The sequence below is a fragment of the Lagenorhynchus albirostris genome, chromosome 6 (genome assembly GCF_949774975.1).
Source record: "Lagenorhynchus albirostris chromosome 6, mLagAlb1.1, whole genome shotgun sequence".
Classification (NCBI taxonomy): domain Eukaryota; kingdom Metazoa; phylum Chordata; class Mammalia; order Artiodactyla; family Delphinidae; genus Lagenorhynchus; species Lagenorhynchus albirostris.
In genome coordinates this window covers 15562822-15587722 of record NC_083100.1, presented here as the reverse complement: position 1 = coordinate 15587722, position 24901 = coordinate 15562822, and the positions used below count along the sequence as shown (strand labels likewise).

The window sequence follows — 24901 nt, the reverse complement described above, 5'->3', positions numbered from 1 at the left end:
GGTGCTGACCTGGCCATATTTCCTTTGCATTTAGGACTCCTCTGTGTGCACTTGGAAAACTAAACACTGTTCAGGTGTTTCGGGGCAGACCTAAGTCAAGGCGTCATATATTCTCAGCGTTCTTTGTCTTCATCTTGCGGTAAATCTGTACTGCTCCCTTTCGGTCATGACTTAGTTATGCACTGAAGGCAGCCTTGCAGAGAACAGGGAATACTCTTGTATCTGCAAAATAGAGCAGCTGTTCTCCCACCCAAACCTTAAGTTACCGAAAACCCCATTTTAGGAGAATGTGCATTTGAGAAATTTGTGACCAAAAGGGAAAGATGGCATTGGGAGACTGAGATCATATTTTTTATCCCCACCTGCAAAACCATTTTCCTTTTTCACTTTCAAGAAAAGAAACCAGGAAATCAAATAGACAAATGAGAATAATATCAGTGACATTTTGCAGTTAGTAATAATGGCTATCTGGGTAATTTCCATCTTATCATCCCTTGTTTACCAGAAATTTCTTTGGCTTTGAGGCAGGTGATTGGTATACTAAGAGGTATTTTATTTCTAAAAGTAACTCCTCTCCACTCACCTGAAGGTAGCACCTCCACTCACCTGAATGCTTTTCCTGATCTTTTGTCTAAAAATTAGCTGCTAATCACTGACTCCTGAGCCGGTGCTGCAGAAACACGGCTCCACTGCCTGGGATGTCAGCTCCTTGGGCACGACCAGTTCTACAGAATGTATTGATGGATGTTTTTGTTCCGGGATTTGGTATCCCGTCTCTCAGTTTTAACTCCTCTTCTCTCTGCCATTCACTTTACCTGCCATTTCTATTTCTAACCCCGGTTTCTTTTCCCTCTAACTGTTCCCGATGTGACTAACACATACCCTGAAACTGAAATTCTTATTTACAAAGATACATTGAAGTGATACACACTGAGATTTCGTACAAGGGGAACTTAGATTATTGTCCTGAAAAGACAAGTACTTAACTACTTTATTGACAGTACATATAATTCTGAAGAATTTGGAAGAAAATATTGGCTCTCAACCTATTTAATTACATATACAGAGATGTTATCTAAAAGCTCCTTTGGCTGCCCTATACACGTTGATATTTTTAACTTCACCTTTGCTTTTTGTTTCTAAAGATTTAGAGAATATTTAGCTCTCTACTCAAAAAAAAAGAAAAAATAGAGCATTCCTAAAAATTAAAAGAGTTCCTAAGAGAATGTAAAAGGCATGCCTAAAGAGATTAGTTAGTAATAAGTAACACTAAAGCAGTTTGCTGTCATCCATGCCAGTTTTTTCGATTATTTACTAGGATGAAAATATTGAACTTGGTCTTAGTTAAGTTTCTAGGGTAGAGAATGGTTGTTGCTGAATATTTATAATGTCATATAACACTTGGGTACCATGAAATGACACGAGGGAGGGGTTTGACCCTTGTCAAAGTTTGGCAAAAGTTTTCCTCGTAAAGCTTCAAAGCAGGACAGATTACCAAGTGTACCTGACAGCTGGTGCCTTAGAATAACTAATTTTTACGTAAAAAAGGTCGCTTCACAGGATTTGCCCCAAGGTCAAGCCTGTTGGATGTATGTTTATAAAACAATCTGCAGAGATTAGTCCTCGCATTAGATAATGAGACACAGGGAGAAGGAGGGAGGGAGGAGTTTGTCGTTTATTCATCTCAGTCCCTTGACCTTGTTTTGCACATCTAACCATAGTATCTCGGCAGAGAGGTAGAACTATACCCTTCCTTATTTAATTCATTTTGTGCATTATTGTCTTTCCACTTTACGATGGATCCGTTCTTTCTCCTTTGAATTCACTTAGAAGTAACGTTCATCCCAGTAGAGAGATGAACTTCTGGCTTTCGTTGTAGGCTCACTCTGACTAGTATCTTCCTCCCAGGTAGTGCCATGCGCTGCTTGGCTTGAGGCTGAATGTTTGAACTTAACCGTGACTGGTTTACACGAATCCAGATATGCCTCTGGAGCCGAGGGCAGTGTCGACATAAGTCTTTTTCTTTTTTCCTTCCTGCCTACTACCAGGATAACAGGATGGAGAAGGATGATAGAAAATGGGAGTGCATTTTTAGCAGGCCCGTGCCCACTTGCTGTGTTTCTTGCACTATCACTGTAGTGGGCCGACTTGACGAATCCCATTTAAAAGGTAAATTACAAACATTCATCTGCAAGCGATTTTTCTAAAGTCTTCATGTTAGTTAATCTCTTGTTGCTGCAACAAATTACCACGAACTTAGTGGCTTAAAACAACACGTGTTTATTCTGTGGATGCAAAATATATGGTCAGAAGTCCAAAATGGTTCTCATCTGGCTGAAATCAAGGTACCAGCAGAGCTGTGTTCCTTCTGGAGCCTCAAGGAGAGGATCCTTTTCCTCACTTTTTCCGGCTTCTAGAGGCGCCGGCATCCCTTGACTCATGGCTCCTTCCTCCATCTTCAAATCACTTTCTGCCTCTTGACTCTTCCACCTCCTTCTATTAGTTAAAGATCTTTGTGATTCCATTGAAGCCACCTACATAACCCAGGGTAACCCTCAATCTCGAAATCATTAATCACATCTGCAGAGCCCCTTTTGCCGTGTAAGGTAACATCTTCGCAGATTCTAAGGATTAGGAGGTAGACATCTTTGGGGACATTCTCGTGCCTACCACACTCATAGACCCACACAGTGTGCTAGCAGAGTTCACCTCCCGTGAGTTTCTAGCCCTCTGTGGACACAGGAGAAAGGTTTGGGGTTTTTTGTGTGTCTTTCCCTGATATTTCTGTCTTGGGTGTTACTAATTTAATTTTATGAAGAATTAACATCATCTGTGTTTGTGTAGGCACCTGGGGGTTGATAGATGTTCAGTAACACTGTAGGCTGCTAGTACTGATACTGTAATTACACAAGGGGAGAGGAGGTAGCACCTTGGCAATTGAAACCCTGTGAATCGTAGATAGAGGGGTTTTTTATTTTTGTTTGTTCGGGGGTTTTGGGGGCCACATCTTGGGGCATGTGGGACCTTAGTTCCCCTGACTAGGGATGGAACCAACACCCCCTGCAGTAGAAGCAAGGAGTCTTTGGACGGCCAAGGAAGTCCCTAGGTAGAGGTTCTTATTTTTTTAATTTATTTTTACATATTTATTTATTTATTTGGCTTCGCTGGGTCTTAGTTGCGGCATGGGGGACTGTTTCATTTGCAGCATGCATGCGGGATCTAGTTCCCTGACTAGGAATCAAACCCAGGTCCCCCTGCATTGAGAGCATGGAGTCTTAACCACTGGACCACCAGGGAAGTCCTTAGATAGAGGTTTTTAAAACTTGCCTTATAGTGACCTGTTCAATGAACTCACAGAGTCTTCTAACTTTTGTCTTTCAGGCTTATGTACAGAAGTACATTGTGAAGAATTATTTCTACTATTACCTATTCAGATTTTCAGCCGCTTTGGGACAAGAAGTGTTCTACATCACATTCCTTCCATTCACTCACTGGAATATTGATCCTTATTTGTCCAGAAGACTGACCATAATATGGGTTGTAAGTATTATTATTACTTATGAACCAGTATTCTACAACAACTACCTGCTTTGGGATTCAAGTACTCTGCATATATGCTCTTTATTAAAAATCACTTAGAGTTGAATTTTTACCTGGTTTACTTTGGGAAAATGGAAGGAAAGATTTAAAAGCTATGCATGAATAAGACTATGAGAGAGGAAGAGATGATGTGCAGGAAAAGGACCTTTCTGAGAATCCATGAAGGGACATAAAATGCTTCCTCCCAAGAAACCCCTTTTCGTAAAATTTGATCAGAAACAGGAGCTGTTGACTAATAATTCCTAGTGGTGTTAAGTGTAACTACCCCATGTCTATTGGATACACAGAAGCATGTAAGGCAGGGCAACTTCTCTGAGGAAGCTTGTTGTATCATGCGGGCAGCTGGCATACACACGAAAGCCCAATGATAATTCTGGGTGGAGAGGTGGAGCCCCTTCTGATGTTTTGTTTGGGACCCTATCGTTGAACTTTGTTCAGGATCAATAAGTTCTGATTTTTATTTATTTAATTGATTTTTTGCGCCGCATCGGGTCTTAGTTGCGGCACGCGGGGTCTTTGTTGAGGCATGCAGGCTTCTCTCTAGTTGTGACGTGCAGGTTTTCTCTTCTCTGGTTGTGGTGCGCAGGCTCCAGGGCAGGTGAGCTCTGTAGTTTGCGGCATGCAGGCTCTCTAGTTGAGGCGCGAGAGCTTAGTAGTTGTGTGTGGGCTTAGTTGCCCAGTGGCGTGTGGGATCTTAATTCCCCGCCCAGGGATCGAACCCGCATCCCCTGCATTGTAAGGTGGATTCTTTACCACTGGACCACCAGAGAAGTCCCTGATTTTTTTTTTTTTTAAACTGGGGGAGATGGTGGTTATTTGCAAGGCAGCAAGGCCTGCTGCCAGCATCCGGACCCTGGGATCAGGTAGGCCTGGGTTCAAGTGCAGCTCAGCCACTGCGCTTGTCCGTGTGCCCTTGTCCTGAGCCTGTAAGATGGTGTTAATGCACATCTCCCAGAATCATCATGAAGACATATAGGGTATGGCCTCGTGCAGGCGAGGACTCTGCAAGTCTCCATAAGCGTGCTAACACGTGGTGATGAGTCCAAGAAGGCAAAAGAGTCTTAAAGATCAACCAATTCTTAGGTCAAAGATGGTTTAGCCGGGAGAGGGGGCTTCAGGGACAAGGTTGCCAGCATGGCTGTTTCCCTGACTCAAGATTCTGCTCTGAAAACAGCTTCATAAGTGCCTGGTCAAGAAATATTTTAGTTTCCACATATAAGTGATATCATATGATATTCGTCTTTCTCATTCTGACTGACTTCAACTTAGTATGATAATCTCCAGCTGCATCCATGTTGCTGCAAATGGCATTCTTTCTTTTTCATGGCTGAGTGGTATTCCATTTTATATATGTACCACGTCGTCTTTATGCATGAACCTCTCTACGAAACAGAGACAGACTGGCAGACATAGAGAACGGACTTGTGATTGCCAGTGTGGGGGGCAGGGAGCAGAGGGAAGGACTGGGAGTTTGGAATTAACAGATATAAACTAGTATACACAGGATGGATAAACAGCAAGGTCCTACTGTACAGCACAGGGAACTGTATTCAACATCCTGTGAGAAACCATAATGGAAAAGAATATGAAAAAATATATATGTGTATAACTGAATCACTTTGTACAGTAGAAATTCTAACACAACATTGTAAATCAACTCTACTTCAGTTAAAAAAATTTAAAAAGTGCCTGCCCCCAAAAAAAAAAAGTGCCTGTCATATCTAAAGAAGCTGGGATTCTCGGGCTGCTCTGCTCTTAGAAGTCGTGGCTGCACCCCTGGTGCTTTTATTTTTCTCATTTGTAGAACAAGTGAGAGGGGCCTTGATCAGGAGGCATAAGTGCAGATGTCTTAAAAGGCAGGGCAGAGGAATAAAGCAGTGAAGTGCTGGGTGGGGCACCTGGGGCATTGGGAGTGGCTACCCCTTACCTCCACCTGTGCCTGAGAGAGGAAAGACAGGCTGGTGTGGTCAGATCTCTTTTTCATGTGAAATCTTTAAATGTAGGGCTTACATTTTTAAAAGCTCTATATGCCAATTGAACAAAGAATCCTTGAAGTCTGAACTTCCGAGGCTTGGTTTGAAGCCTCTGGCCTTGAAGAACAGCTAAGGTCCCTCGGGCTTATGGTTAAGATTATTTGGCCCCGAATTCTTCCTATTTGCTCCTTTTCTCTCTCAAACTGCATGCCACTTTTTCCTTTCTCCATCCCTGTCTCCCTTCCAGCCCTCTTCTGAAATCTAGCTTCTGTCTAAAAGTGTGATCCAACGAGAATCTGCAAAAGCATAGGCATCTTGCAAAAGACGAGCATTAGTGCAGTTCCTCTCCCTCTGCAAGCGGCTTCCGTTCCTGCAGGGTGGTGATGTCCACGGGAGGAGCTGGGGGAGGAGAGACAGGGAGCGGGGTGCAATCCTTCTGTTCTTAGGACGTGAAAATGCACCCAAGACCCGTGGTGCTTGAGCTTCTTTTCCTGTCATTTATTTTCTGAGATACCAAAAATATATATATATATCCAACTTTTATGGTTGTCAAGTGGGGCAAATGATGCAAAATACTTCTAGTAACCTGGGAATATCTTATACTGTGTACAGTCAGCTCAAGGCCAATTATCTTGCCCACTGAGGGTGGAAAGCTTTTCCTGAGGGGCCGGGAAGATCTTTAGACCTGATGGGAGGCAGTGGTTAGGGGACTCAGATTGTCATTATGGGCTGTTATTTTTCGCTTTGGAGTCCTCATTTCAAAGGGCTCAAAAGATTTTCCATTTGAGGTAGAATTACCAGTCTTTTGTCAGAGAGTGGACAAATAAAGTCTTTACCTGAGAGAGGAAAGAGCAACCTTTGACTATGCAGTTTGTCCTGAGCTTTGGCGATGTGCTATTTGCTTTCAGAAATGGGTGCATGGCCAGGTCCAAAAGGCCCCCTTGCAGAGAGGTATGTAATTCGTATCAGTGAAGCAGTATGTGCGTTCCTGGCAGTTCCGGTGGAGGGAATAGTGGCCAGTCCAAGGGGGGATGGAGGGAGGGAAGGAAGGAAGGGGCAGAGGGAGAGAGGTAGAGGCTGGGGTGGGTGGGGGAGGGTTCAGAGGTGGGAAGGTGTTTGCTTTGTGCTCTGCTGCGGAGATAGATAATAATGAGAGAGGCTTGGTTTGGCTCCAGTGTTGAAAGTGGGTGGAGGGAAGGAAAATTCCTGATGGTGTTGGCAGTTGGGAGGGAAGGAGGGGTGGAGACGGGTGAGATTCTTTTGGGCAATCAGCTTCCTGCTGAGGCAGCCTGTCTCCTGTAAGGGATATCCCTAAATTAGTGGCTGCCTCTTTAAGGGGTGAGGGTGAAGAAATGTTAATTATATAAGGGGCAGAATTTGAAGTTCCCTAGCTTTAAACATCTTTTCTCACCCAAAATCCTTTGGAAGGCAGCTGTGTCCAAGAGTGCCAAACCTCTTGACAAATTTCATATTAATTCGACAATTGTCATTGGATGAAGTCTCAACAGGTTTTATTGCTTTTAAAAATAATTTTTTATATTAGGGGTGACTCATACTGTCTGAAGTAGCTTAGCAGAATTTATGGTCATATTAACTGTTTTCTTATCACAATCATAATTGTTCCTCTTGTCTGTTGCACCTCCCATTGCTTTTGTTGGCATCTGTGTTCATTGATCTTCATAACAATGGGTTGGTATCATTTTATAGATTGGGACAGTAATACTTCAAATAATAATAAGCCATATTATATGTTGAGGACTTACTATACATGCCACTCAGTGCAATAACGCTTTACATATTTCACCTAATTTAATCCTGCCAGCAGTCCTGAGAAGTGATTATTGCCAGTTTTACAGATTAGGAAACTGACATGTAGAGGGGATCACTTTGGATTAAGTGGATTTGATCCTGTCCCCTAAGGCCTCTTGTGCTAGAGAGGGCCGCCACTCAGCTTCAAGCGTTAAAATGACTTGCCCAAGGTTCTCTTCCATTGCATATTTGCTATGATTGTATTTCAGGTTTGCCTGTATGGCGTTTATTAACTCTATCTACTACTTAAGTGTCTTCTATAGGCCCTTCTTGACAAGTCAAAGGTATCTTATCCCAGAAAAGTTAGATAAGCTTTTTTTTAATTAGCTGAAAAACATCAATGAGGTATTTTCTTCTGTCACTTATCAAGGTTTTTAACCTGTCATTGGATTCAATAGAATCTTCGACCTTGGGACAGAAAAGGCCATGAATGGTTATTCATTAGATGCTCATGAAGAGATGTTATAGATAGTGCTTCACAGGGCGTCACTGCCCAACGGAGTGATTATCTGATCTCCTGGCTTCCACTGCGGTGTGGTGACAGCCCCACCAAAAAAGAAAATAGTACTGCTTGTGTCTTAAAAAGGTTCGAGGCAATTTCATTGAAACTGCATCGTGTTCAGTTTTGTAACATGAGGCAAAATCTCACTTTTTGCTAAATAAAGTTATTCTCCATTTTGTAAAATAATGCAAATATCGATACCACAACTGGTCCATGGGAGGCTCATCTTCTCTATTCTTATGATACTTACATCCTGCCTCTTTTCACAGACCTTGCATGGCATTCAAGATGAGATGCAAGAAAAAAAATGGGAAATGTAGGTAAAATCAAAATTAAGGGGAATACAGATAGAATAAGAGATGAATGCCTAAAGTTGAGCCATGAATTTGTCTTTCAACTTTGTCTTGACTAATTTAAAATGAAATGACATTATTCGCTAGGGAAGAATAGGCTTATTCCTAAGAGAGGAAACCTCCTGACACATAGTACTGATAGAATCATTAAGGATAGTGATGCGTGTTGCTAAATTGTATTCCTAGGAATGCTGTTTGCTATCAGTACCCCCGATCAGCTGTGTGAGAGTACTCCTTTTGACTCTTCCTCATAACCTTTGTGTATTCTCATTTTTTCAATCATTGCTGATTAAACCGATGAAAAATGGTACCTCCATTAATTTTCATATATTTTTAGTGAAAATGAAAATATTTTTCAGACTTTCATCAGCCATTTGTGTTAACTCTTGTGAATTGTCAGTCTGTCTTTTGAGTATATTTTTAAAGGGCTTAAAGGTTTTAATTGCTTTTCAGCAGTTGTTAACGTAAAATATTCAACTATTGATCTTCCATGTCTCAGAGGCAATGTGCCTTTATATATAAGATTTTTAGAAATTTAAGATTTTGAGAAATGGTATGTAAGTTTATGGTATCAGCAATAGTGACCTAAGAAAATCCCTTAAAATTGAATTTCAGTGCTTTTATTTTGGGTGTTCACTTTAGCTTTAGGCGCAGACCTCACCACTCCTTGTTGCCCCACCTTTTGTGACCTCCCTGGCCCCTTTAATTTGAATTTGGGACTCCCATCTTCAGGCACTTAATCTTTGGCCTGCAGTTTCCCTGGCCACAAAATAGCTTACTCAGCAACCAGCCCTTAGAAAACCTGATTTTTTTTTTTTTTTTTTGTGGTACGCGGGCCTCTCACTGTTGTGGTCTCTCCGTTGCGGAGCACAGGCTCCGGACGCGCAGGCTCAACAGCCATGGCTCACGGGCCCAGCCACTCCGCGGCATGTGGGATCTTCCCGGACCGGGGCACGAACCGGTGTCCCTGGATCGGCAGGCGGACTCTCAACCACTGCACCACCAGGGAAGCCCAGAAAACCTGATTCTTGCTGCCTAAACTCCAGGAAGGTTTCAATTTGTCTTGGAGTTTTTCCTTGTCTTTTTCCCCATTTGTAAACACTTCTTTTACCTAACACCGAAGGATACATTCTCCACCATTCTAACCCATGTGTGGTTATTTTTAAGTAATGGTCATCCTATGCAAACTTCTTGAGTGTTGAAGATCTGGTTGTTTCTGAGAGTTTTTGGGCAGGGTTAATCTCTCTTCTGATAATTCGTGGGGTTTGTTTGTTTTTTTAAAGTCCCCTCAATCCATTTTAATGTATGGCTTTTGATGATCTCCTTGAATGGAAGCAAGGAGTGTTCATGTCAGGGGAGCGGGGCTGCTTCTACCTCTATCAGCAGCTTTGAGGTTTGGTCAGAGGTTCCTGATCCTGAAATACGATGAAAGGAACATGAGGCTGATGTTTATAGGGTGTTTTTTTGGTTTCCACTCAAACTAGCTCAGGAAAGGGGGATTTGCTGTAAGGTTACAAGGAATCCCATAGGAGCCAGAACCTCACAGGAGCTGATGCCACTGACCAGCTAGGTTTCTGCTACAATTGAGCACTTGCTCCAGGATCTGCTTCTTTACCTCCTGTTGCCAGCTGGTAACTTCCTGTCTTTTAGTTCAGAGTTCCAAGACAGTCTGACCCAGCTCACTGTGTAGCACAGCTCCATCCATCTCGGGGTCAGTGCGTATGTTGACTGTATTTCGTCCAAGCAGCTGTGTTGGGGGCGGCGATAGACAATTGGGGCACAGAGCCATGGGCCAGTTTGAAACATCAAGAGACTTGGACTATAATCGTAGCAGTGAAACCTTGCTCAAGCCACTTCATGATTCTGGCCTGCAGCATCCCTAGCTTCAAAATGAAAGGACCAGCTAGAGAATCTTTGGAGGCATGTAACATGGTCCTGACTCTTCTTTATATGTTCGCTATGTGACACTTAAGAGATCAATCCATGGCATGGAGTAAGAAGGAAAAGAGTAAATGCTGGGCAGGATAACAAAAAAAAAAGGCCTGTTATCTCTTTTGCAGACCAAATGCTAATGCGGTTTTACGTGTTTTGTGCTGGGAACCCCTCAATATTAGACAGTACATTATAAATGCATATCAAATCCACTGCTAAATATTTGTTAGGTAGTCTGCTGTTTTGTGTTCAACACGATCAAAGGAACGCTTTAAGAGGAAATGCTGAATTGCTTGGTGACTGTAGATTCCATTTTTATGTACACTCAAAATCCCGGCGATAAGGAAGTCATAACAGCAGAAGATTCCTCTTGGCATGTCCTTCCGTTCCTACTCTTGCAAGTCAAATTAACTTGTGTTGGAGAGCTTGAGTTTAAATGATGGATTTTACATCTCTCACGTTCTGGTTATTGAAAGCTAGCTAGCTGATATCTACATTATAAAGTAGAACTAAAATTTATATTTAAATTGTGCCTGTGATCTAGTGTCTAACTGCAGCAGAGTCTAGGGTATTTTATAAACAGTTCCATAAATCGGTTAAGAGGTAGCTTTATGATTAACATGTCTAAATGCAGTGGTGTCTCTTTGGATGTGGGCAGGCTGCCATCTGGCTGTGTCACAGGGGAGTCTCTGAGACTGGGTAAGAGAGGCGTGCAAAACAGCCTGCCCCATCCCTGTAATTCACAACCCTTAGACAGGGGTCAATTTTAGTGCCAAAAGATGACTTTTAATGTGATTATCTCCTAATCCTCTGTTTAAACCACTACCACCATTCACTTCAAAAGATTGCCCTGCTTGTTAAGTTGGTTCTTGCTCGAGATTAATGAGTCTTGAGAAGTATTCAACAATGGTCAGATTGTAACCCTCACTAACTTGCACTGAATGAAATGGAATTAGGTGTCAGAGATTCTGCCCAGTTCCTCTGAAGTAGAACCTTGTCATTTAGCCTTAGTTAAATATTAAGTAAATGTCTCTAGGGTGTTTGTTATGCAAACTGTATTGATCTGGTTTTAAAACACAACAAGGTAATGTTTTGGGTTTAGTGTAGCTTTAAAAAAAACAACCTTGAAAACTGGACTCAACAGATTTGATCTCTGATTATCACCATCATTACCTGAAAAATGATCTGCCCCTCCCCCCATTTTTGATGATGACTGGAGAATGTGCCCACAATTTTCCCTAACTCTTCTGCCACCCCACCCTCACTACTGTCCCGATTTTCAACCCCCTAAGACTTTCAGTGCTGGTTTTGGGTTTGGTTTGGTTTGGATTGAGCAGAATTGTAATCCTCCCACATAGAGACCAGCGCCCCTGACTCTCACCCCTGAGCATCACTTCTAAATGCTTCACTTAATTTATCTCAAGATGTGTGATTACTTTCAAGCTTAGCTAGGTATGAGATTGTTTGAGACACCAGGAGCCTGGAGGCAGGATATCTTTAGGATGAAATTAGTTTGAATCTGCTAAGACAATGCAAAAAAAAAATTAATCATTTCATACAGAGTTTGGATATGCAGTTAGTCTTTCTCCTTTCCCTTTGGTTTTATCGTAGCTTTTAATGTCTTATCAAGAAAAACAAATAGTCTTTGCCAAGTTATATGCAGACCAGAAACCAAGGCACATCCGGCAGGGCAGAGCCTCAGTTCACTTTCTGATTCAGCTGGAGTCTACGACCAGGCCTGAGGCTGCCTCCCCAGCTGCCTGCAGGCGAATCAGTCCCTAGGGGGTCTTTACAAAGCACCCTTCTGGACTGGACCTTGTCCCAGATTCTCTCCCATTCATTTGTGAAACAAAGGGAAGGAAAAATGAGCTAATCAATAGGCCACAGGGGCCTTTCTTTCAGAGGAAATTTTCAAATAAAATCTTAAGAGTGCTCTGTTTTTTTAACCAATCAATTCTATTTGCAAAGCTGCTTTCTTTTTTTTTGTTGGTTTTTTTTTTTTTTTTTTTTTTTTTTTGCGATACGAGGGCCTCTCACGGCCATGGCCTCTCCCGTTGCGGAGCACAGGCTCCGGACGCGCAGGCTCAGTGGCCATGGCTCACGGGCCCAGCCGCCCCGCGGCATGTGGGATCTTCCCGGACCGGGGCACGAACCCGCGTCCCCTGCATCGGCAGGCGGATTCTCAACCACTGTGCCACCAGGGAAGCCCCCTTTTTTAAAAAAATTATTTTGGGCTGTGTTGGGTTTTTGTTGCTGCGCGCAGGCTTTCTCTAGTTGCGGTCAGCAGGGGCTACTCTTCATTGCGGTGCATGGGCTTCTCATTGCAGTGGCTTCTCTTGTTGTATAGCATGGGCTCTAGAAGTGCAGACTTCAGTAGTTGTGGCACATGGGCTCAGTAGTTGTGGCTCTCGGGCTCTAGAGAACAGGCTCAGTAGTTGTGGTGCACAGGCTTAGTTGCTCCGCGGCATGTGGGATCTTCCCAGACCAGGGCTCAAACCCATGTTCCCTGCGTTGATAGGTGGATTCCTAACCACCGCGCCACCAGGTAAGTCCCAAAGCTACATTCTTGAATGGGTGTGATTCTCACAGCAGCTGCCTTCTGAGCCTTCTCTACCTGCCAGATGCTTTACATACAAGAACCCCATTTCACAGGTGAGAACACTAAAACCCAAAGAGTAGTTAAGTGATTTAACCAAAGGGACACATCTAGTAAGCAGAATAGGTACATCTGTCTCCCAACCCCATCCATTCCTTTCCAGTGCACCATCTTGCCTCAAATGGCTAAATTCTTTTTCCCCCCAACCCAGTTATTCAAGATAATAATTGGATTGGGCCTATTTGGTTGGAAAAGCTCCATATATCATCACAGCCTCGTTAGCAAGTGCCCTATATGTGCAGCAGACTCATGTCGTAGGTTCCCCAGGCATTTGTCCTGCAGTTCTCTGTGCTGCAGTCTCTTGTGTCGCCCCTCGCTTGTCAGACTGTGTGTCCCAGACTCTTTCCCTCCCCAGAAGGCCAGGGCATTACAGGGACCTGGGAGAGGAGAAGGGCTTTGGTAACTTTGTTGGGGGCAGCGAGTAGGGGAAGGCCTGATGAGGCTGCCTGCTGACCCTGCAGGCTTGTTGGGCCGAGGCCCACGTTCCACTTCCTTATCCAGCTCTGCAAAGAGCCCAGTGGAAAAGGAGGAGTAGGGAAAACATGGGCCTTTGTCCCACGAGGAGGTGGGGATCTGCACTATGGGGACAATCCTTCCCTGAGGAACCTCTGGTGGAGGGGGGTGGAGCCTTGCACCCCTCAGCAGCTCTTGCATAGGATTAGGAAGTGGCCCCTATGCTGAGAAGGGGAAGGAAAGGTTTTTCCCAGCTAAGTGCTCTACCAATTTACAGCTGGAGAGGCCATACTGTATTTTGGCCTCTGGAATTTTCTGGAAGCTAGAGAGGTAGTAGACAAACCCAGTCTTGTTAACCTCATGGCGGTCACCTCTCTTCTTCCCTCTCCTTTCACCAGGGGCTTCCCTAGGTGCACCCTCTTCAGCCCCTTCTCCCCAGTGCAGACTACAGCCTTGACCTCCATTCCTTTCCTTCCAGGCCCAGCTGCCACCAGGCGCCAGTCAGCCCTGTTGTACCAGTGGCCTCAGTGGCCCTGGTGGCTGGGAGGCTTTGTGTTTGCTTGGGGGGAGCTGGGCCTCAGCCATCTGAGGGTTAATCTGGGAAACTGAGGCTGACCTCTGACCTCAGGTGCCCTCTCACTTTAGCCTCTTGCCTCTTGCAGCAGGCCTGGTGGTGCCCGAGGCCCAGCCCCAGTGCTCTCCTCGCTGGGCTGAGTCCAACTCGTGTGACCTTATGTCCCCTGTGAGGCGGAGTGAACCTATCATTTTCAAGGAGCCACAGTCTAACTGCTTATGAACAAATAACACTGTAAAGATCCTAAACGTGAGCAGAGCCTCTGCGCCAGCCTGCGGCTCTCTGTGCAGCCAGCCGTAGTCATCTTACTGAGTTCCAGCTGGGTGCTGGACTCGGGGCCGTGGACCCTGTAAACATTATGGCGTGAGGCATAGGCACTATTACTGTCATTTTAAAGGTGAGGAAGGAGCGTGGAAAGCCAGCCAGGTTGGTGCAGCCAGTAGGGAGCAGACTCAGGATCTGAGCCCGTGACTGTCTGATGCCAGCATCCTGGTTATGAACCGCTGCCCTCAGTAGCCATTTTCCTTAATGGTGTTAAGTATAGTCGAGCTTTTTTGTGTATTAAACATGCCCAATTAATTTTATTTTTCATTTTACAAGTAGTGAACTGTGTTAATAAAAAATTGAGAAAAGAAAAAGTTCCCTAAATCCTACCACATTTATTGATTTGAGGGTGATTCCCCTTTTCCATCAATTTGCCTGCCTGCCTGTCTATCTATGCACTGTTTGATCACAGGACACAGTTTATATGATACTTTGTGATAAATGGTTTGATAGAACATTAAACATGACTTGGGGTTCATGGTGCATACCTAAGAAAAAGAGGGGAATGAAACAGGGGTGACTCACGAATCTTTTAACCTGAAAGAAATCATTGAATCAAAGGATAGTTTCGTTACCTTATGAATTAGAAGATTGGGATTCTAATCCAAGTGAGAATTGTTCTACCTCTATTTTACATAGTATATGTTTTAGTGAAATAGAGGGAGACGCCTTGTAGTTGGGGGAGATGGCCAAGCTGGGATGGGCTCATAACTGCTGGCTGATACAGGTGGGTAATCAGTTAGTCCAGAGTTACTTAATAATTAGCCAAGTGGGACTTCCCTGGTGACACAGTGGTTGAGAATCCGCCTGCCAATGCAGAGGACACGGGTTCGATCCCTAGTCTGAGAAGGTCCCACATGCCACAGAGCAACTAAGCCAGTACACCACAGCTACTGAGCCCGTGTGCCACAACTGCTGAAGCCCGCGCGCCTAGAGCCCGCACTCTGCAACAAGAGAAGCCACCGCAGTGAGAAGCCCACGCGCCTAGAGCCCGCACTCTGCAACAAGAGAAGCCACCGCAGTGAGAAGCCCACGCACTGCAATGAAGAGTAGCCCCCGCTCACCGCAACTAGAGAAAGCCCACAAGCAGCAACGAAGACTCAACGCAGTCAAAAATAATTAATTAAAAAAAAGATAGGGCTTCCCTGGTGGCGCAGTGGTTGAGAGTCCGCCTGCCGATGCAGGGGACACGGGTTCGTGCCCCGGTCCGGGAAGATCCCACATGCCGCGGAGCGGCTGGGCCCGTGAGCCATGGCCGCTGAGCCTGCGCGTCCGGAGCCTGTGCTCCGCAACGGGAGAGGCCACAACAGTGAGCGGCCCGCGTACCGCAAAAAAAAAAGATGTCACTTGGCTGATTTTTCTTTTATCTCTGGCCTCCGTTTGACCATCTCTGAAATGTGGAGTTGAACAAAATGACCTCTTTTATTTTGAAAGTTTTATGATTATATAAATATTGATGGTAATTTTTTTTTACGATATTCTGTCTTTTTAATCATATGCTCCGGCTTCAACAATGCATCTGGCTCTATAGTTTCCCCCACGTAACCTCCACACACCGTGGGTTGGCTCCTACCAGTTTTCTTGGGGTCCCCATGAGAAACACTAGTTAGTGATTCTCTGAAAAAAGTCTTGAGACCCTTCGTTGGGCCCACCAGATCTGAATCGCTAGAAATCACTTGACCCTGCAAATGCACACCAACGGAGGGAGGGTTTGAGGAGGGTTAAGGGCTGCAAACATTAAGTGTGAGAGCGCGCGTGTGTGTGTGTGTGTGTAACAAGGAAGAGCCAAATCTGACTACATATCGGATTTGTTTCTTTTACTTTAGCGTTTGCTTCCTGTCGCTTTTGTTCACTAAAAGGATACTGTCTATACATAATGGCCTGCCTTGGGGAACCCTGCCCCTCCGTCTGAATGTTAAACCAAACTGCCTTTGTTCAGGGAAACATCCGGACCCTGTCCACCTGTGGATGGCTGCAAGAAAGAAATTAACACACCCCCTCCCCGAGGCTGGCCATTCCAGGGGATATTTGCAAAACTTATGGCCTTTTTACTTCACTTCTTCATCTCCTCCGCCTCTCTGTGCTATAAAAGAAACTGGCATCCAAACCCTGATAAGACGGTTATTTTGAGCCTTTAGTCTGCCATCTTCTCGGTCTGCAGGCTTTCCGAATAAAGTCGTCTTCCCTGCCTCAACACCTCGTCTCTGATTTATTGGCCTGTCGTGCGGCGAGCAGAGCGAGCTTGGACCCGGTAACGTGTGTGTACACATAAAAATCCATTGTTTGCATTGTATATGCTCCAATTTAACTAGAAAAAGGTGTTATGTTTTTATTCCTCTTAAAATTAAATTTCTTCTGGCATTTACAGGCACTGAAATCAGAAGGGAAAAAAATGTTTCGATTTGAAAATGTTTTTCAAATACGTAGCAATTCGACTCTAGGGGTTGGGACACGGTTTTTCCAGAAACTCGAACTTGGAAATTAGCAACTGAGAAGCAGTAAGCTGGCTTCCTTTTAAACTAACACTGATCAGCAAATAAAGGCTAAAGGAGTGAAATAAGAGAGCTGATTTCTTTATTAGGCCATAATAGAAGGTTTAGTCAAAGGAGAAAATGAAACTCTGGTTTTAATACTAACTCTGCAATCCATGGCACACCTGTAAAGAGGCTGCCACTGGACAGGAGCCCTTCCCAGCCTGACCATGCCCCAACGAGGGCTTCTTTTTTGTTGTTGTTTTTGTTTTGTTTTTGCGGTACGCAGGCCTCTCACTGTTGTGGCCCCTCCCGTCGCGGCTCCGGACGCGCAGGCTCAGCGGCCATGGCTCACGGGCCCAGCTGCTCCGCGGCATGTGGGATCTTCCCGGACCGGGGCACGAACCCGCGTCCCCTGCATCAACAGGAGGACTCCCAACCACTGTGCCACCAGGGAAGCCCCGAGGGCTTCCTAAACCTGGGTTATGTGAAATAATAGTTGAGGAGTTTTCAGCATTTGTCTACGTAATTGGGGAAAATATTTAGCCAGAAAGAATGGATACAGGGCGATGGATTGAACTGCTCTCCAGCTTTCTTTAGCCAACAAAGACCACAATGGGGCTGTTTTATGAGAATTCATTAAAAAAAAAAAAAAGGATCAGGGGCTCATTCACTTGGGTGAGCGTTCCAAACAAGCTCTTTGAGGCTTTAACCCACTGGGGGCTGGATCCAGAAATTTAAACCTGAATTTGTACTGTAGAAAGCTTTTCAAATGTGTAAGACTGGGTTTTATGCTTAAAAAAAAGAAAAAAGTCTACTAATCTACAAAGAATGCTAGACTGTTTCCCCTACAGGGCAATCAAAAGGGTGTGTCTTTCACATGAAAAGGATTAAATCATTATAACTTTGTCAAGAGCCTGAGTTTCAGAAAACCAGGTGCCTGTCTTTATTTAAAACATCTCAGATGCCTAAAAGGATGTCTAAGCGTGTGTTAATCTGTTATCTAGCTCTCTTATGGATGTTAATTTTGTATAACCTTATATACATTCATGAGGAATATATTTTAAGGAAAATTTATAACAGGTGTGAAACCACCTAGAGCCTTTTTCGTGTGTTATCTTTAAGATTAAAATATAAAGAGCCATGCATAGGACATGCTTGGTAAGTGGAACAGAGTTTTTGTGGTGGAAGTTCTAGAAAACTGAAGGTGAAGGGACACCTGAATCAAACCTAGACAATGTTAAATACTCCCTTGTGGTCACCTGGACATTTTCCATCCTTTGCAACCTGAAATTCTGAGGCTGTATATTTAAACACTGGACATTGATCCAAGCAAGAAGACAAGCATAGTAATTTTTAAAAAAAAAATAATTTTATTTGTTTGTTTGTTTATTTATTGGCTGTGTTGGGTCTTTGTTGCTGTGCGTGGGCTCTCTCCAGTTGCAGTGAGCGGGGGCCACGCCTCGCCGCGGTGCACAGGCCTCTCACTGCAGTGGCCTCTCCCATTGCAGAGCACGGGCTCTAGGCACATGGGCTTCAGTAGTTGTGGCTCGCGGGCTCCAGAGCTCGAGCTCAGCAGTTGTGGCGCATGGGCCCAGCCGCTCCGCGGCATGTGGGATCTTCCCGGGCCAGGGCTCGAACCCGTGTCCACTGCATTGGCAGGCAGACTCCCAACCGCTGCACCACCAGGGAAACCCCAAGCATAGTAATCTTTTGAAGGTGTCTCCTAAAACATCTTCTGAATCCTGTATTTTTACGGATTCAAACTCAGGTCTTCACTTGTAGTTTTTTGTTTGGTGGTCTTATAACCCCGAGCCTAATTCAGTAGTTATCACCAGCAATGTAATATCCCATCCCTAAACTATTTACTTCTAGCTGATGCCGAAAGTGCGACCTCTGTGCGCCGGTGCCGAATCGAATATCGGAGACAAAGTTTTGGGTGAAGTAGAAGAGAATTGCTTTGCCAGGCAAAGGGAGACACGTGGGTTCATGCCCCAGAAAACTGTGTGTCCCCACCTGGAAGGCTTTGGTGAGGATTCTTATAGCAGTGGTTCAAGGGTGGGGTTGCTGAGAAGAGTTAGGGTGTGTGCAGGGCATGCACTCCTTTAGCTGGCCTCAGGTCATGGAGGCTGAACAGAAAGGCTCCCATGCCCAGGAGCCCCATAGGGTCCTGCTTGGTTTTATAGGTGCGCCATAGCCAAGTCTGATGTGAAAACGTGCTTGTCTTTTAAAATGGTGAGGTGATAATGAGGGTGCATTTGGTCTTGCACCAGCGCTCTGTCTCCACTGTAAGAACAGCTGGACGTAACTCTGTAGAAGTAGGTTCTGTAGCGTATCTGTATCTAAAATGTGATGTCAGGAGCATGTAAATAAGAAAGAAGTTCCACGAGTCAGTCATTGTTTCTAAAAATAAGGTTTTTAAAAAACATACAACTCCACAGAGGGCAGAGCACTTCCAAACATTTTTATCTCAATCCAACATCATTTTTGTAAGCTATTAATATCTACATTTACATAAGATGAAACTAAGGATGGGATATTAATATTACCCACCTCATTCTCACTCCAGCCCTCTTCTTACTTCATCATCCTGTGTCAAGCCTCAAGTAAAGGTTCTCTTTGAAGCAAATGAAGAATCTTTGAAAAGGGCCTAATAGGCTAGACAGTGGGTGGTAGATTTAGAGAGAATATTGGTGGGTGGGAAAATGCACCCCTCATGAAAGTTCAAAGGAAAACAATTGTACAGCTAGCATCATAAGATATGTTGCATAAAGCTGAGCAGGATTTAAAGACATTTAAACATTCAGGAAAGACTGGACCACTTTGGGGGGCGGGGGGTGGTTCTTTTAATTTTAAAGGAAAGTTTGCTCCTTTTCACTCAGTGCTGGAAGTCTTGGCTTTACCTCGTGTCAGCTTCTCAGGAAGCCCCTGACAGCTCTCGCTCAGCTGGCCCTTGTCGACTGAAAAAAAAATACACAATGTGAGAGTTGTGAGTTAAGTTATATTTGGGGCAAAATGAGGACTGTAGCCCGGGATACAGCATTTCAGACAGCTCTGAGAAACTGCTCCCAAGAGGTGGGGGGAAGGTCAGTATATACATGTGATTTGGGTGAAGGGGGAGTACATGCAATCAGGCACATATTTTTTGCAGAAGTTTACTGCTAGTCACAAGGAGCAGACGTCACCATGAAGGATTTTAGTGCTTTTCTAGATCCGAGGAGATGCAAGAATTGGGCTCATAAAATGTTCTCCTGAAAATATCTAACTATCTGAAGACCTGTCTTTGCCAGTTTTCCTAGAGCACAGAGTACCTCCTTCCTGATCTCCACCCTGAACTCCTTTCAGGCGGTGTTGAAGGTCAGCAGCTGCAGCGGCTCATAATCTGATCCTTGTAGAGGGAGATGGCCAGTGCCAATTTGTAGGTGACACCCTCAGCCTAAGAGTCGCTGATGGTTTGAGAGCCTGAAGGGGTTTGCCGTTGTCAGAGTTTATCTTAAAGTACTTTCACCCTTTTTACATCTACATTTTCTCCTGCAAATCAAAACCTGATTAGATAAAGCCCTAAATACACTCTTTGCTTAAAAATAAAAGAAAGAAGGTGACCCTGCTGAATTTTCCCAGGGCCCTTTCTGTACTCCTGGAAAACAGAAACCATGAAGATAATTCACCCACCCTTTTGTGGTCTAGGAATGATTTCCTACAAGGAACCATCCTTCCCCATGTGACTTAGACAAGACTTACAGGTCCCCCACCACCCCCCTTGTTTACCTGTGACAAGGTCAGTCACGGACCCTCCAATTCCCACTCTTTGTCTTATAAATGATGTGAACTCCATCCCCACTGGCCAATCTGGACAAAACACCTGCTACCCTGACTTGACCAAACTCGAGTTAAGCTTCTCTCCATTGCCAGACCCCTGAATTTTGACCCATTCTGGCCCAGCCAGCCCACAGCCCCTCCCGAGGATAAGCTGACCTCAGGGTAAACAAGCTCTGATCTACTGTCCTATCCACCTCCCCACACCCAGGAAACATCTTTCCAGCCTTGATCATCCCTCCCTATAAAAGAAAAGCCCTTTTCTGCCCGGTCTTTGAACACTCACAGGTCTTATGATCAGAGAGGTCTCCCAGTTGCAATAGTCCTTTCAACTAAAGCTCTCCTTGCCTGAATCCAGATTGTTTTTTATTTGTTAAAGACAATAAGGAAGCAGAGAATTCAACCTGGGAGTCCCACGTGCTGTACTACAGTTCTCACTTTCCAAGATCATTTGCAGCAAAATTTACTCTGTGTTTACTTCCCTTTATGCAACGTACAATCTTTTGTATTGCAGAATAGCTTTCAGGAAGGCATTTGAATTCTTCCTCTAACCAAAGCACCATTTGAAAAACAAAGAAAATGAAAAGGAGTCATTTTGCTTAGGCTAGTATTTCACATACACTTGAGACTAGATTGCGGCTCAAACACAAAGTGATTTCCTAACTTTGTAGTTATAGCTCCAAGTCACAAGCATCAGAGATAACTATATTCAAATGTAACTACAAACGCAACTTCCACCCCCCAATATTTATTTTTATTCTCTTTCGCTTTATGTATTTTAGAGCTGGCTTTCCCAGCATTAACTAGAGACGTTGAGAATTTGCTGTAAGGTACCTCCTCCTCAGCTGTGTCCAGTCAGTCACCTTGTTTTGTTATTGTTTCTAAGGAATAAATAGTCCACAAAAAATATGGGTTTTAAGGAGTGCTATATCATTTTAAAATAATACGTGGAAAGTCAGTTTTAAGTCTATTAGGACACCTAGGCTGTTGATTAACTCTATCAAATATGTATTCTACTTTGTGTACCAGTTAATTCAAGGACCTTAATTTAACCAGTTGTATGATCAGGTCTGTAGCACAGAATATTTTTTCAGTCCTAAATATTCTAGTATATAACTTAGAAGTTATATGCTAGGATTTACATAGTACTGAAGAAGTTGTCCCATAGTATTTTTTTTTTTTTTGTCCCATAGTATTTTGTATACTGGCTACAAGCCGTTAAGTCCCAAGTTTACCAATAGAAGTGACTTCTTTTCTCTAATTTTTTCATGAGCTTGGGATATCCAAAGAGCAGGACTTTTAAACCAAAACTTCTGAATGATCTTCCTTCACACAGGAAGATATGAAACAGAAAAGCTACAAAATAAAGACAACCAACTTAAAACGGTTCATGTCCATTAGGTCTTCACTTCTCAGATGGAGTAGTAAACAGTGTAATTCTCCAGGGAGCCACAGTTTGTGCATTTATTCATTTAGTAAAGATTTTTGGTCTGTACGGGGCACCTGTAATTTTAGATTTCCAGCAATCTGGAAACATTCCCTCACTTCAAGCCTGCATCATCTTTATTTTGCATGCTCATGTTAACCATCTAATGAATCTTCCAGCTATCTTATGACCTTCAAATCCATCCTCCCCACAGCATGTAGAAGGACCTATCTCAGGAGCTGCAGTGGCACAATCGCTATAGCATGTGGTACTTATATAGAGTGACTTATCTCAGATGCAAGTATGACCATGAACCACTCTTTAGAACATATTAATGTCCAAGCACCTTAAAATTACCTATAAGGGCTTTCATAATTGGACTTCTGCCAAAATATCTACCTTTAACCCTTCCTCCTATCTGTTCTCTTCTCTGGAATCACAGAACTGCTGACAACTCCCACTCCCACGCCAGTTCCTGCACTGCAGACATATCCACGCTCTACGTTATTCCTTCCTACGGTTGCTACTGCCTTGCATGCCTTCACCTGCTTCAAGTCTCAGCAAAGGCACTGTCTCTAGATAAGCCACCTTGAACCTTGTATCTCTATTCCCTACTAGATGGTTATTTATTGTTCCTTGAACCTGGCATGTAGTAGCAACACAATAATTATTGAATAAAATAAAAGCCTGTTTCTACAAAGAGGATTTAAGAGCTGTCCCCGTAGAGGAAACAGATGTGAAGAAGTAATTACAGTTCAGAGTGCTAAAGATATATTAGAAAATTCTACAGAGTGCTAAGGGAGCATCCTAGAGAGCTTTTTATTTTTTATTTATTTATTTTTTGCGGTACGCGGGCCTCTCACAGCTGCGGCCTCTCCTGCCCCGGAGCACAGGCTCCGGACGCGCAGGCTCAGCGGCCACGGCTCACGGGCCCAGCCGCTCCGCGGCATGTGGGATCTTCCCGGACCGGGGCACGAACCCGCGCCCGCTGCATCGGCAGGCGGACTCTCAACCACTGCGCCACCAGGGAAGCCCCTAGAGAGCTTTTTAAAATGGAATTCTTCCCCCATCTTGAGTGGTTCCCCGGTGGCCCTGATGGAAATTCAGGACACAAATTTGGTGAAGATTTCACCAAGGTTTTTTCAGTATGAAAGTAGTAATTCTATATGTTTCCGAACTGTGAAGAGATCTTTGAACCAGAAAGCAGATTTTATTTGCCTTTTTAAAAGAGCCTCAGGTCTCTTTCTTATTTTGTAATTGATGAGCAACAACTATTAAATTTCATTCGTTCATTTAAGAAACATCTGACAAGGGCCTATTATGAAATACTATGCTAAGTGCTGGGGATTAAGCAACGAACAAGACAGACTCCATCCTGCTCTTCTGAGGTTTACTTGTAGGCAAAACAGAGAGTAACAAGTAAATCAATACAGAAATTAAGGATTATATGACTGTTGTTTGAGATACATCAGGTTGAGAGCAGAGACCTACTTTAGAGAAGGTGGTCAAGAAAGGGTACTTGGTGCTAGTTTCCCTTAAGCCTTGAAGGATGAAAACTAGCCAGCCAGCTGAGGGGTTGGGGGACAAGGCTCCAGGCTGAGATAAGCAGAAAGGGCAAAGGTCCAAAACTGAGCCGGAGCCAGGCACTGTTCCAGACTCTGGGCCGAGCGTCCACGTGGGGTGGAGATGAGGCTGATAAAATGTATAGTCTAAGTGCAGGCAGGGTAGAGTTCTATGAAGAAAACTAAAAGCAGGGTATGCAGACAGAGTGGCGAGAGGTAGCTGTCTTAGGTAGGGTGGCCAGGGAAGGCCTTTCCATGGAGGTGGCTTTTGGACATGGGGCTGGTTTTACTTATAATTTACTGATAACTCACGTTTAAATTGCTTATGGCAAATCTAGAATGTTCCAAATGTATCAGCCGTCTTTGTGATTGATTTCTGTATTCATTTGGAAACCAGTGTTCCCAAGCAGTCTAAATGGCAAGCAAACCTTCTAAGACCACAGCTGGATTTTAAGTGGAAAGCCACCTTCGAGTTGGTCTTTTCCAACTCTAACACCAAACATTTGCTGTGATTCAAATCTGGTAAAAGCCACCTCATCAAACGGTTCTGTAAAATTGCTGGCATTGCTCACCATCATAGGGACCCCAGCCTGACAGTGGAATGTGGAAATTGCAGAGGAAAGGGCTCCGAGAGAAGAGCATGGAGGTTCCTGTTGGCCCGGAAGGCTGAGGCTCGCCAGCTCACGTCAAGCTTCTCTCATTACAAAGGGTCACGGGGAGGTTATAGCCCCAGTTACAGTCCTGTTGGGGAGGTGCTGACGGTGTGATCAGCAGCCCCTCCTAATAGCTAGAGTTAATCACTCACTGACCGACTGGAAAATCAATGGCGGCCTACTCTCTCCCCCTGCACTCCACCTATGTTGGTCCAGCCTCCTTCCTTCGCTCCCTGCGGTGAACAGGCGTCAGGAAGGGGATTCTCTGGGACTCTGTCCCTTCCTGCTCAAAGACTGGCTCTACAGGAGGACAGTCATCTAACTCCAGGGGAGGAGAACCCATTCTTCTCTGCCTGGGAGAAACCTTGTAATGAAGATACCGTGTCAAAGATGAGAAGGAAGCAGCAAAGACAGGAGATAAGGGGGGAGAAAAAAAGACAGTCTTTCGGAGGAAAGACATGATTGCAGCCAAATGAAAAGGAAACTTGATTTTCGGAGATGATGGGCTAGAGAATATTTACATGTCTCCAACCCCTTGTGAAATGCACTGTAATCTTAGTTTTTAGAATATTTTCCTTTCAGGGGGTGGTGAGTTACATTTTTTTTTTTTTTTTGGTTGCACTTTAAAAGTCGATGTCATTAAGTTTACCCCAAACAGGCCCTGTCATAGGGCTTACTAGACCAGTGGTCTCTTGGCAGGGAGGCTGAGGAATCAGGATGCTGGCGCCCTGGACTAGAGCTGAGAATGGTAAGCTCTCACCTTGGGCCTGACCAGGTGTATGTCGGAAGCTTGGCTT

The 24901-nt window shown here is 44.3% G+C and overlaps 1 protein-coding gene across 2 annotated transcripts in view; it reads left to right on the top strand.

Moving 5' to 3' along the window:
• Positions 1–24901, top strand: part of SGPP2 (sphingosine-1-phosphate phosphatase 2) — a 118325-nt gene that overhangs the window by 36186 nt on the left and 57238 nt on the right. For both annotated transcript variants that reach the window (XM_060151995.1, XM_060151996.1), the window contains exon 2: positions 3382–3540. In XM_060151995.1, the coding sequence (XP_060007978.1) occupies positions 3382–3540 (159 nt within the window). The remainder of the gene's footprint in view (positions 1–3381; positions 3541–24901) is intronic.